This window comes from Penicillium diatomitis, assembly GCF_028827545.1.
Source record: "Penicillium diatomitis strain IBT 30728 chromosome Unknown utg000004l_segment0_segment0, whole genome shotgun sequence".
Lineage (NCBI taxonomy): Eukaryota > Fungi > Ascomycota > Eurotiomycetes > Eurotiales > Aspergillaceae > Penicillium > Penicillium diatomitis.
The window spans coordinates 3,939,367-3,953,203 of NW_026623176.1; the positions used below are offsets into that span (position 1 = coordinate 3,939,367).

At 52.2% G+C, this 13,837-nt stretch overlaps 4 protein-coding genes across 4 annotated transcripts; 3 read left to right on the forward strand and 1 right to left on the reverse strand.

Annotated features, from left to right (window-relative positions):
- Positions 1–1,539: 1,539 nt before the first annotated feature.
- N7539_004489 (IQ calmodulin-binding motif domain protein) lies at positions 1,540–4,479 on the forward strand (the record flags this gene model as incomplete). The annotated part of the gene is made up of 1 exon (XM_056934091.1): positions 1,540–4,479. One exon carries the CDS (start codon positions 1,540–1,542, stop codon positions 4,477–4,479), a length of 2,940 nt encoding a protein of 979 aa, XP_056791632.1.
- Positions 4,480–5,231: 752 nt separating this feature from the next.
- On the forward strand, positions 5,232–6,665 carry cia1 (iron-sulfur cluster assembly protein CIA1; the record flags this gene model as incomplete). The annotated part of the gene is made up of 1 exon (XM_056934092.1): positions 5,232–6,665. One exon carries the CDS (start codon positions 5,232–5,234, stop codon positions 6,663–6,665), a length of 1,434 nt encoding a protein of 477 aa, XP_056791633.1.
- Positions 6,666–8,519: 1,854 nt separating this feature from the next.
- N7539_004491 (uncharacterized protein) lies at positions 8,520–10,171 on the forward strand (the record flags this gene model as incomplete). Its single annotated transcript, XM_056934093.1, has 8 exons — positions 8,520–8,643; positions 8,749–8,853; positions 8,927–8,946; positions 9,018–9,123; positions 9,213–9,306; positions 9,383–9,654; positions 9,731–9,838; positions 9,960–10,171. 8 exons carry the CDS (start codon positions 8,520–8,522, stop codon positions 10,169–10,171), a joined length of 1,041 nt encoding a protein of 346 aa, XP_056791634.1.
- A 651-nt stretch (positions 10,172–10,822) lies between these two features.
- N7539_004492 (lipase family protein) lies at positions 10,823–12,033 on the reverse strand (the record flags this gene model as incomplete). Its single annotated transcript, XM_056934094.1, has 4 exons — positions 10,823–11,122; positions 11,275–11,608; positions 11,715–11,865; positions 11,958–12,033. 4 exons carry the CDS (start codon positions 12,031–12,033, stop codon positions 10,823–10,825), a joined length of 861 nt encoding a protein of 286 aa, XP_056791635.1.
- Between the last annotated feature and the right edge of the window lie 1,804 nt (positions 12,034–13,837).

Genomic DNA, 13,837 nt, shown 5'->3' on the forward strand with positions numbered 1-13,837 from the left:
TTGCCGATATAGCTCGATAGGACTCCAAAAAAGGCGTGGTTAAACTTAAACATCTACAAGCAGGCGAGTCAGACCGTGCAGAAAATAGCGAGAGCAATGCGTTTTTGACCAGAAGCTTTTAGGGAAGTTTTCAACTCAAAGGAGTTCCCAGTCCGGGATTTATTCCTGGCCTGCACCGTCTGTGGTGTCATTTTGAACGAGTCGACACTCACATGAGTGAATGCAAAAGTTGATGAAGAAGGCGTGATTCGAAAAGTAATGGAGTGACTGTTGGACAGTATTTTGGAGGACCTGTGCTATCAATAAGGCCGTCCAAATAAATACGCAACATTCCAACTTTGTAGATCACTGAACTTGAGATCATGATCCTGATGACTGCAGCTACATAACGCCGTCCCTACAGTACTTACTACCTACTAAGTACTGACCTATGGTAGTACCACTACCTTAGCGTCTAAGCTGGATGAATATACCCTGAAGTTTCGTTAGGTAGTTCCCAGATCCACGAAGATTCTCAGCCGCCGTATCATGTGTATCGGGTTCCATCTAAGCCCGTCCTCGATTTGATCTAATATTTCCTTTTGATTTGGCATGGGAACTTGAACCTTCTAAATTATCGTGTAGGTTAGGATCTGATAGATCGGGTGGAGGACCTCCAGCTCTGGCTCTAAGACCCCGATCGAAGGCACACCTATTTGCAACCTAAGGTTAACCTCCACTATCCGGGACTCCCCCTATATTGCTGGTCCACATCTATAGCCGGCGAGTTAGTAAACACTTGGGGCCGACTCATCAAAACGTCGGGCAATATCCATGCTTACTTAATGTTGCCTGTTGACGAAAGGCTGTTGTACCTTCGAAGGTTCACCTTCTTGATTCAGAACGAGTTGAATGAGAACGTCACAGTTGAAAGGACCTTGGAATAGTCAGATTCAGCCGCGTCCGCGTCGGGGACTGGGATGCCTCCCAAGATTAAGTTGAGCCTCCCCCTCAGCTTAGCTAAGCTTGGCTGACGTTCATCATGGTCACGGGCCTTCCGTTTCTGATTGCGGCCACGAGGTTCCATCGCATCAGTAATTTGCACGATTCTCCAGATCTGCCCGCTTCCGTGAATGGAAAGGACGAAACTATTGCGGTCGGCCGCTCGCTTCACTTCGCCTATTCTTACTCTCTTTCCGCCCTGACTTCCAACTCATGAATGCTACTCCTGTTCCATCCTGAAACGAAGCACGGATCTCCCCACCAACCTTGCCAGCAGTCCCTGGCATGAGCATGCACCTCCGCATCTAAGCTCGACGACGACATACATTGGTCACTCGTCTCGCCGAGTTGCCTCCTCGCCTCCTCGCCTCCTGCAGCCCTTTCATCTCGACCGCATGCACCTGTGATTCACGTCAGCCGACGAGGCTTCCGTGTGCACAACTACCAGCCGAGTCTATTGCTAATCGCTTATCAGTACACAACAGCCCCACCGGGCTTGTACTTTCCACCTTTCATCGTGGTGCTCATCCTCTGTCCGCCCAACATACGGAGTTGAAGATGCTGCGTCGCAACTCCGATATCGAGATTCAGCTGCCCGACATGGGAGCAACGCCCCTTTCGCCAGTCGTGCTGGCGGAAATCGATGATGTTGAAATGACTCCCACAGAAGTAGCAAGCCCGCTCACCCTCCCGCCGCACATCGCCGCTCGTTTCTATCGCCGTAATAGCAAGTTCCGACGATCCTCCACAGCGTCTTCTCGACGCAGCTCTGTCTCGTCCCTCCATTCACACCACTCGAACGCGTCGTCAAATGGCCCCTCGAATGCAGATAATCTTGCCCAACATCTTCGACGCACTTCTATTATTGAATCCCGCAAAGCCAGGCTCGCAGATCGTGCACTGCACGCCGAGAAGGTGCGGCTGCGAGCCGCACTGGCAAAAGCTGCGACAAGAAATCTTTACAGTGAGGAGCGTGCCTTGGCCGCCCAGCAGGCACGCGAGCGCCTCCTCGCAGAGATTACGGCCAAGTGTGAGGATCATGTCAAACGGGCCAAGAAGAAAGCCGAGGATCAACGGGAGAAACTGGCTGCGGAACATGCTCGGCTACGGCTCGAGATTGCGGAGAAGTGTGCCGAGGCGGAGAAACGCCGGGCTTTATACCAGCAATCTCATCGGCGTCGCACAAGCAGCTTGCCGGTCGCAGTGGAAAAGAAGATCGGACGAGCCGTCGTGACGGGCATGACACAAGAAGCTGCTGCTCAGAAGATTCAGCGAACGTGGAAGGCGTATCACGCTAAGACGGTTATGAAAGAATTCCGCGCCCTGGGTCTATCTGTCGACCAGGTCCGCGAAATGTCTTTTGAGAAGGTTGGCGCGCTACTGTCAAACAAGACCGTGCTCGAGACGACAACGAAGATTCTCCTCATCTGTGGCCTGCAAGATATGGAGGGCGGTGCTATGGGTGCACGAGGCGCAGTACGCACCTTCTTGAGCAGTTACCTGATCGCTACCCATCCGGCCGATGTGCTGAGCGGAGACGGTGAGCAGGAGCAGGATTTGATCAACAAAGCGCAAGAGCTCCTGGCCGTGTTTGACCAGGTCGCTGCGCTGCTATTGTCCGGCTGTTGCTCCCCAACTGTTATTACCTCGGATTTGCAGGCTCTTCGTGAATCACACAGTGTCTTTTTCTCTGCATTTCACGCCTGGAAGTCCCAGGATTCGACGGTCCTCATCGACATCATGCTGGCACAATTTGTCGAATTAGAGCTTATCTGGCAGACGGTCAAGAATGATGAAGCGGGAGGCGCCGCAGATGACTATCGTCAGGGCATTCGGCAGAATCAAATCCTTCTCCTGGCCCGACTCAAGCGACTTGCAGGTTCGGACAAAGCCATGGAATTGGTCCGACAGTCGCTCAAAAAGGCGAAAAGGGAGAAGAAACGGTTGGCCTCGAATCAGGCCATTCCGCGCTCGACCGAGCCTGCAGCTGCTTCCTCAACAGGGGTGCTGAGTGACGGTATATCATCTCCAGCGAATGAACCCTTGAGTAATGCGGATGCAACCGTTCTTCAAGAGCTGGATGAGCAACGAGCTTCTCCCCATGAGCGATTCACAAAGATCATGACGGCGCTTCCCGAGAATCGGGCTTTGGTCCATGAGCTGCTCCTGAACAAAGAGTACAAGATCGCAGAGTCGTCGTACACGAAGCCACGACGGCAGGTCATGGAGTACATGTGTGAGCAGATGAGACGGGATGTCGAAGCAGGGCAAGGTACCGCTTGGACCGTCGCCATGGCCACGGTGATCCAGGATCGACTTTTGCGGTCGCTTCAACCCGGGAATTCACTCCATGTGCTGATCGGTGAAGTGCTGGACCCGAAACTGGTGGAGAACCAATGTCAGGCAGGCACGTTCTCCTACGAGAACTTCTTCAATTTCATGAACACTATCTTGCCTAGGCTTTGCGCACCCTACCGGGATCCCATCGTCAAGGAATTCGCAGAGGACTTGTCCGGTGATGCGATTGACCGGTTGGCAAAGCTCATGGGCATCATCGATCTGCTCTCGCTGGACCACACTAATTTCATGATACAAGTAGCTGCACCCCAGCTAATTGAAGAAGCACCGGGGTATGAGAAGCGAACATTCGATAAGGGAATTGCCGATGGCTCTATTACACTTGGCAAGACTAGACGATTCTGGCGCACGAACTGGAAAGTCACTGTCGATGAAATGAAGAAGCGAGATCCCGAGAATGTCCACGGGGAGCCTCGACCTCCGTCGTCACGTGTATATGCTCATGGTCTCGTCGACCTGATTTTGAGTAATGCCCTGGTCTCTGAGGATCTTGTTCCAGAAACCCTCGCGCTCGATCAGCAACGTCTGGAACGTCTGCACGCACGAGCGTTTCAGATTGTGGCAACAGCGTCCATTCTTTTGACAGCCAAGAATCTGCTGAAGCGGGATGGTCGGTCGCAGTGGAAGACCGAGGCCGATCGAATTTTATCACTTGACTTCAACGAAATCGCCGCTGAGCGTGTGCAGTCGATCCTCGAATCGACGCACCCGATGCCGTCCTCTGCCAGCGCACAACTTGCGGCGACAATCAGACGTGTGCTTGGACCCGTTGCGACAGCAAGCTCCTCGGCCGCGGAGCAAGTGAGCGTTCACGTTCGGACGGAAATAACGTCGGACTGGTCATCGGCTGATCATTCAGCAACCAGCTCCCCCGCCTTGAGCTTCACAGACCCAGTGGCGAAGCTCATTCTCTCTCGCCTTCGAAGCCACATCCTTGCTAGAATGAGTGCATCAAGTGCATCTGAGCGGGTGCGAACAACCAGTTCTGCCAGTCAGAGTCTTGCTAGTGCTGGCATGCCTGAATTTGTGGGGGAAGTTGGCAAATTGGTCGAAGAGTTGGAGAAAGTGCGCGAGGTGGATTGGCTTTGCCACAGCCATGTGTATGAACGACTTTATAATGAAGGGACTTCGAGTGCGTGAAGTCATTCCGATGTGGGCAGCTATTCTGGCTGCACTTTTTCTTTGCTTCGAACAAGGGGGTTGCGGCGTTCGTGGGGTGCATCATTACACTTGCTCTGATCCCATTTTTCGAATACCTGGGCTCGCGTGAGTGGCTTGAACGGCGTTTTGTACTTTGTGATACTTGCTTCTTTTCGTTTCCCTTGCTCTTCTCGTTGCTCTTTCTCGTGAGCTGGTACACAACCCGAGTCGTTGGCAATAGGGGACAAATCCATAGACTGTTCCAGGACAATTGATTCTATACTTCGTAGCCACGCATATGCTGTAATGTTTCAATTTTGTACAGTAGCAAAATATTGGCGCCCCCAGTAATCTGCAGTTGTCATTACTACTCGGTAAAGTCACGAAGCCGTTTGCGAGAAGAAGCAAGCGATTATCATGGATCTCGGGCTTGAACGTTTTCTGGGCGTTGTGTTTCCCCCGTGGTCTCGGAGTGTCTATGCAGACTAAGAGTAAGCAGTATGAATGGACTATTAGCCTAACTCTGGGGAGTCTAGAGAGTTTGGGGACTGCAGAAAAAGTACTTTTGCTATCTTATCAGCCCGTCATTACAATCACCCCACCTGAGCGGATATCCGCTTGATGACTGTTTCCCCATTCCTTTCAATTCCTTCTTTCCTCCGGTCTCCTTCGCTTTCTTCGTCTTTATAATAAATCAGAACTGGGGCAAGAGGCCATTGCAGCGTCGCATACCTACGCTGCACATATACACCATGGCCCAGTCATCCATCACCCTCCTGTCCGACCTCACCCCACCCTCCCTCGAACGAGCCTGGCTCACAGCTCCGCACCCCACCCTCCCCATCGTCGCAACCTGCAGCTCCGACAAAACCGTCCGGATATACTCTCTTACCAATTTCAAACTCCTCTCCACCATCACGGGCGGACACAAGCGCAGTGTCCGAACTGCAGCATGGAAGCCCCACGTGCAAGGTGAAAGCGTGCTCGCCACGGGCTCCTTCGACGCTACCGTCGGTGTCTGGCGACGCTGGGATAGCTACGGCCGTGCTGAAGGGGGAAGTGTCGCCTGGGATAGCCACGCCAATGCCAATACTGAGGTTGATGTTGGCGCTGGAGCCAATGGGTCCAGTCGTGCAGCGGCGGCTCGGAATGGCACGGACGAGGATGATGATGACGAGGAATGGCGATTTGCTGTGCTTCTGGACGGCCACGACAGCGAGGTAAAGTCGGTATCGTGGTCAGCATCCGGAATGCTTCTGGCGACATGTGCGCGCGACAAGTCGATTTGGATCTGGGAGGATCTTGACGACGGGGATAATAACTTTGAGACGGTGGCTGTGATGCAAGAGCATGGCGGGGATGTGAAATGTGTGGCGTGGCATCCTGCGGAGGAGTGTCTTGCGAGTGGTGCTTACGATGACACGATTCGGATCTGGAGGGAGGATCTGGATGACTGGGGTCAAGTGGCGTGTCTCAAGGGACATGGCGGGACGGTGTGGTTTTTGGATTGGGAGAGCGTGGAGAATGTGCCGTCGTCGTCGACGAATACGAACATAAATGGGGAAATGGACGAGGAGAAGCCGACAGAGTTGGCGAAGCAGTGGCGAGAACACCATGCCATGTCCGGACCTCGTTTGATTTCGTGCTCAGACGATCGTACCGTTCGAGTTTGGCGCCGGTTGCCAAAGGAAGGTCATGCGTTTGGGGCGAACGCGTCCGCGACGACCGGGATCCCAAGTATCATTCGGCCTACGGGGTCTGACGAGAGCTGGGTGGAGGATGCGGTGCTGCCCCATGCGCACGAATTGACCATCTATGCCGTGGCATGGAGTCGTCGCACGGGACTCGTTGCATCTGCTGGTGCGGACGGACGAATTGTGGTGTATGAGGAACGTCTGGTTCAAGATTCAAAGCAGACCAAATCCACTTCGACCACCGATGATCCTGCTGATACCGTGGATACCGTGGATACCGAGATAACTCAGCAGAAGTCTGCACCTCCCCTTCAAACGGAATGGACCATTTTGGCGGTCATGGATGGCGCACACGGAATCTACGAGATCAACCACGTTGCGTGGGCCAAACGAGCGGATCGTGGATCAGCAGCAGGACGAGAGGCGGCGGAGGAGGTGCTTGTGACGACCGCCGATGACGGCAGTGTGAAAGTGTGGACATTCGAGCGATAGTTGATTTACCAGATCTACTTTTGGATGATGTTGGTGTTGTAAAGGTAGTGGTATCCCTACGAGCTTGAGGGAAGATCAGGATTAAAATCTGTACATGTAGAGCTAGAGCTTATGACCCAAATGAAAAGAAATGAGGGATTGCTGATGTCGTGGATGTCGTGAATGGAATCGAGCTCGGAATGACTCGATGTCACCACCTGGTGTAGCAGGATCACATAGGGTTCCATGGTGTACGTTCTCCACCTGGCCGTCTCTGCTTCCAGCCGAGCCAACAGGTCTAGGCGTCTACCTCACTGATTGTACAATGTAAAGATCCTTGACGAGGAACCAACCTTGAAGTCCTCGAGGGGACTTGATAGGCACTCGGTCGTCAGCAGTAGTTTCCTCGTATCCTGACTGGGAAATTTGTTGACATTCGTCATTGAAATCAGTCTCCAGTCACCTGGACCTCTCTCGCGGATATCCTCTAAAGTCTCCAAGGATGAGTCGATGACTACTAACTTACCAGGCTATCTACTAGGGTTTACGCTAGAGTAGAGTACCGGGATAACTCCGGTGATTTCTCCGCTTCGCCTCGCAATAGCGGCAATACGAATGAGATCACATACCCAGTACCACTACTGACCCAGTGCCCACGGTATATCGGAGGAATGCAGAACTCCGAACAATACTGCATTGGCTCGAGTGAGACAGGCTCGGAACTTATGCGCCTGCTGGAAAGCTTTTTTTTTTTTTTTTCTTTTTTCTTTTTTTTATATCTGAGCTTTGCAAGTGCCAATCATGTTGGTCATTGCTGCGCTTATCATGGAGTGCTATCTGACTAGAGGCGGATTTTCTTATGCAGCGATAAGTCCAATGTTCCCACTACCTCCAGAGTACCTACTACCTACAGCCACACTCTACGAAGGTATTTGTAGATCGCTGGTACCGATAGTATTGTAGTCCTCAAGTCCTGACATGTCCCTTAAGTCGTGAATAGTGAATACATATTCCATACCTCTCAGTCCTGTCGCAGTGATCAGACTACAATCCTACACATTACTTTACTCTACCTTGCGAGAGCCCCCCCACTCGTGATTTAATTGCTTCCTGCTGACTGCGCTGCCTTCCTGCCTTCCTACTCCAGTAAGGAACCCCAAGGCAAATCAAGCTCTCCAAGCTTCTCCTCTCATCCCACACCCGAACCCACCCAGCCAATAACTTCCCACTCACCCGCTCCCGTGCTCGCACCGTGTCAATCTGCTGGCTCGCTTTGCTGGCCGATGATTCGGACAAGCCATGCTGAGTCTCTAGTGCCTGGAAGCGTGGACTCCACTCCAGCCGCTAGTGGCGGGTTCCTTTTGACAAAACTGCCAAATCCAACTGGCGGACTGCTCTACGGTGGACGATCCATACTGAACGGTCGATGCACGTGGGCGCTTTGGGTCGGGTTCTCCGCTCAGCCTAGGGCTTCGCTTTAGCTCAGAGGCAACGCGGGAGGGACCAGAATCGTGATGTGGATGTGGACGGGAACCTGGACTCCATATGTTGACTCCGGTCGGTCTTGTTCGGAAGACCGGCAATGTTGGGATTGGAGTAGTTCTCTGGGGGCGAACATGGAGCTGAAGCTGGAGCTGGAGCTGGAGCTGGAGCTGCTCCTGCTCCTGCAACTGCACGTGCAAAAGGTTGGATTGACGGACAGGCGCAGGACTAGCAGTAGTCGCGCGTCCTGGGAAGATACTTAAATGCGAGCATGCCCCGCCAATCTCCTCGGTGGTTGAGGGGGTTTTTTCCTGTCGGACATCGTTCAAGAAGCTTGCTCGAGACATTGTGACATTCAATCTGTGTCAATTGTTGTCCTGGTTGTAGAACAAGATGAAGTTTGCCGTCGGAGCCCTTTTGGCCAGCTTGTCTCTGGCTGCGGCCGTTCCTGTGGAGGTTGCGACCAGCGTCGAGGCCAAAAACCATGTGAAGCCCGTCAAGGGAAGATGGTTTGAACGTGAGTCCGCCCGGCCCAACTTGATGCCGTTCATGATTACATGTTCGGCAGACAAGGATTGAAGAGCCCTCCGGAAGCTCATACCCTAACCCACGTCTTGTACAGGTTTCGTGGTCATTGTCCTGGAAAACACCAACAGGGGTGTGACCATGGGTGACCCTTATTTCCTGAACCTCACCCATTGGGGAATGCTGCTGAATGGTTATCACGGTACGTGATTGCTTTTGCCCAGGACTTTTATATCGCTGCAAGGGAAGACTGACAGCATGTCGAACACACACAGGAAGCACCCATCCCTCGCAGGTAAACCTATCCGCCATGACTCTAGGGCTATCAAAAGGCCATGGGAAATTCCTGACTCACATGAAAATCAGCCCAACTATATCACCATGATCACCAACACCATCGCTGCCGGTGTGTATGATGACTCGGACCACAACAGCACTGCTTACAACTTGGTTGATCTGTTGGAGCCTGCCGGTAAGTGCAACTTTGAAAGAGAAACTTTGGTTCAAGATTCTGGCGAGGATCCGAAAGTACCTACCGATGCTGACCGAAAATTTCCCCAGGGATCACCTGGAAGGCTTACATGGAGGGCTACAAGCCCAAGGCCAACGGTGATTGCAACCCTTACCACGAGGATAAGGAGACTCTTTACGTTCGGTGAGTATCCGTCACGGAAAAGCTCCATAGGCCCAGTTTCACGGGTCGAACAGCTCCGCTCATTCCTTCGACACAGCAAGCACAACCCCTTCATGTCCTTTGACAACATCCGCAACAACACCGCTCGTTGCCAAAACATCGTCAACGCCGAGGAACACTTTGCCAAGGATGTGGCCAAGGGTCACGATGCCCCCATGTACATGTACTACGTGCCCAACCTGAACAACGATGCCCACGACACCAACATCTCTTACGCCGCCAAGAACACCCAAAAGGTCATTGACACCATGTTGAACGACAAGGCCTTTATGAAGGATACCGTCATCCTCCTGACCTTTGATGAGGACAGTAAGTTGAACACCTACATCGGAAGAAGAGAAAGGCATCGGAACCGTCTCATGCTCACGTGTCTCCTCTACCACAGACGTCTACACCAACGACAACTACGGTGACCCCAACTCCATCTACTCCCTTCTCCTGGGCAACGACACCGTCAAGTGCTATGACTGCGTCGATCAGACCTATTACAACCGTAAGTCGCCCTCGACACTCCATCCCCCCTCTTCCTTTTTTTTTTTTCTGAAAAAAAAAAACCCCCCCGCCGCCCGCTTCAAGCTCGAACTAACCCAATTCTCTTTCCTTTCCTTCTTCAGACTTCTCCCAACTCGTCACCGTCGAGCGAAACTGGAACCTGAGCACTCTGCCCGGTGAGGGCTGGGACCAGTGGTGGCGTCCTTTCGGTCAGCTGCGGACCTCCAAGGACGAGAACTGCGCGTTTGCTCCTTGCTCCGAGTACTATGATGGTAAGAGCCCGGCTCGTTCGAACAGCAACTGGAACGATGACGGCTTGGAGGGTACTGCTTGAGTTGGAGATTGATGTGAGGGAAAATGAATGATGAGGCTGCGTTGTTATGAGATAGATGCAATGGAAAGTAATATTTCGATCATGGTTCTGTAAGAATGTTCAGATGATATGACTCGTTCTTGATTCTGGCTTCGGATTGTAGTAGTACTGGCGTAGCGAGGACCATGTCTTGTGAAATGGTACCGACTACATAGTACAAATTATTACATTATACTCAAAAAGCGGGATTCTGCCCTGAATTGCAGGATACTTTACTGCAATTTGAACACACCGAACAGAATCTTACCAATCAATGTCAAATTTGCTCAAATTAAAGCTCCTTTACTTGATCCGGAATCACGTCGAGTGATCATTAAAATAAGCTTCCCATTACTATCAAGACGTCTCCATTTGGAATATCCTGGCGACCCCAAATCAACCAGCACTAAAATGATCGATGCACATGACTCGAGTCTTGGTCTTAGCTCACAACATGCACTCAATCAACTGGGTACTTGTATACTAAAAGACAATCTCGACACACTTCAAAGCACAATCCACGGCCCCCCATCTGTCCTCTAGAAACTCAATCCACAAGAATCCTAGTCATCAACTCTCCGACTCAAATCAGACCTCGTATCTCGGAAAAAGACCACTCCATCGCCTTCGCACTCAGGAACACCCATCAATGTTCACAATATACCAATTGTGCGCCGCCACACTCGAGGTCAACGTCCCGTCGTTCCCACCCAAGGAATTCACCCCCGTCACGACGGTGACATCGTTCGTCGTCACGGTCACGTTGTCCCCGCTGGTGATCCAGTATTCCGGGCTGGCGTGGCTGAAGCCGTACAGGCGCGGAGGCAGCTTCGGCACAGTGTCGTCGGTGTGGGTGACGCGCCATTGGTTTCCAACGCTGGTGATGTACTCGGCCATGGCGAGGTTCCCGACGCGAGGCTGGCCGTACGTATACTGTGGCAGAGGAAGGGGGGAAAGCACGGATCAGCAAGAGTCGAACTTTGCTCTCTCTCTCTCTCTCTCTCTCTCTGACTCAAAAGGGTGATGGGGAAGAAAGAGCAGAGCAACGAAACAGGAAAAAAATAATCATCAACGATTTGTCTTACAATAGTCGGCGCATAGCCCTGATTATGCAAGTCCATTCCACACAGCATCGCCAACGCGCCGCCGAGACTGTGGCCCGTAATCACAAGCGCATAGCCCGGGTACGCACTTTTCGCCGCATCGATCTGGCTCTTCAGTGTCGCTGCGACAGTCTGGTAGTTCAGCCAGAAGCCCTGGTGCACCTGGCAGCCTGAACAGAGCGAGCTGGAGATCAGAGTGGTGTCGAGATTGGCGATCCAATTACTTGTTGTGCGGCTGCCGCGGAATGAAAGCACGATTTGGTTCTGGGTGCTGTCGACGGCGAGGAAGCCTGCGGCGTCGCCGTACGAGTTGGCGCTGGGGGTGGCGGGGGAGAGAGTCAGTATATCGGGCATATAACCGGTGACCACTGACCAGGTCCGTTTGATGAACGGACTAGGTGAGTCGGGAGATCTTGACTCACTCGTCGAACTCATACAGCATCTTCGCACCCGAAGCTTGAACGTCGGGGCAATTGCCGGCTGAGCATGCGACGACTTTGTCGGCGCCGTCGGTGTTGCCGGAGCAGTAGGCTGCTGCGGACCATTGGGCGTATCGACTCAACTGAGTGAGGACTGTTGAAGAGATTGCTAGAGTGGTAGCAGGTCAGCACGGCTGGTCCGTCTGTGTTTGGATTCTGTGGGAATTCATGACGTCCTAGTCGTACATCGTTTCTGCGGCGCCGCAGTGGCTGTTGAGGCCAGACTGAGCAGGGCCAGGATCTCGGCAGCTGTGAACTTCATGACTGCGATGAACTGGGGAGAACAAAATAGATAGACACGGTGAGTGGAGGAAGATCTTAGGCAGTTCTGAGAGTCCGCGGTTGAGTGAATTGAAAAAGAGTGTGGGAATGGTGCGCGATCCTCTGCATTTTATAGATCAGCGAGCATCTATTGCTTCTACTCCTCGCACCAGCTTATTCACAATAGAAGTATACTCTTCAATCGCTCTCTTTCCTTGAAGGAGGGGGGGGTCAAAAGTCCACGCTCAGATGTCCACCAGCGACTAGCTTTCTGCAGTGGAATATTGAATCTTGAACCAACCTCGTCCACCTCCTCGCTCGATGCACAGACTACGCCCCGGCACCCCCGTAGACTAATTCTTCGTCCAACAGGAGACGCGGAACATCCGTACCTTCATCCACTGCTCACTCCAATTTCCTGCTTCAACCACGATCCAGGCACACCTGCCCGATCCGCACTTCCCCAGCGGCTGCCAATAGAGAGAGGTCTTGACCGATACTTCTGCAGCATACACACACACGGAGCACAGCCCTAAAAGCAGTAACATCGCCGGTCAAAGACACGAGGGTTCCCAGATGTTCTTCAGGAAAGCCTGTGGATGCGGTACGTGTGCCTGGTAGGTTGTACTCGTCAACAGCCCCGGCCAAATGAAAGAGAGGATATCTTCTCCGTTCCCGCCCTTGCCTTGCAGAGAGGAAAGCTTCTTTTTTTCTCTCCACATGCAGCCCGCATACTACGAGGATCTTATTCGTGCCCGCGATTCGACAGGCGTTGGGGTATTTTCGTGAAAAGTACGGTAGAGCAGTCAGAATAATCAATAAACGACGCCCGTCTACCGCAGTACTGTGGTCAATGTCATTGTCCCGCCGATATCGACGAGATTCTTCATCCGTCTTTTCTTCATCTCGGCAGTGGAAAGTATTGTCTGTGATTGTCAAGTTTTTTATCAAGTACCACCAGACCTGGAGGATGGTGAGTTGAGTACATATCTGACCGATCCTGTCTCAAGAAGCATGCCTCGATCTATGCGTAAGAACTACTTCAGATAGAGTTTAACCTGAGCTCCGTCAAGAAATAAGAATCACAGATGCCGTCCAACTACCGAGGCTATTCTCCGCAAGAAAGGGGGGGCAGAGAAACCTCCCTCAACGCAACCCGTTCAATTCCTGCTCCATGTGATTCTGGAATCCTGTCAAGATCAACTCCACGACACAAAACCAGTTTTCTGCAACTGGGAAATCGTCCAACCAAAGAGCGAGTTGGAGCCCGGCATACAAACCATATATCTCATGTTAAAAGAAGCTCAGTGGAACATGATTAGTTCGGCTTCGATCGATTGCGGGGAAGAACGGAGACCTCATTTAAGCTTTCGGCATACACAGTAAAGTAGGTTTGGTCCGTTCCCAGATTCAGCGGGGGAAAAGCTCCCCCCAAAGGAGAGCGAGGGTAAATTGGACCGTGGATGAAGATTCGCCTCGGCAGTGTCATGATAGTATAGCGCAAATGTGATCGGACGGGAAAACATCACAAAGACAACGAGCATGAGAATAAGGAAGGAGTAGAGATAGGCCCGACGGGACACGGCTCACATACCCCATAAGTACCGGTACTTGGGCCTGCCGTAGATAATCTGGCTTATTATTTGTTTGTCTCTTGAGACTTTGCGCCGGTATTTTCATGCGAGGTACCGCGGTCTTTGTCTTTAGTGCTCGCTGGCGAGCACGAGAAACCATGCAAGTACGAGAGCTTCCACATGCGAGGCTGGTGAAGCCGCATGTCGCAGACTCAAAAACACCGAGGCTGT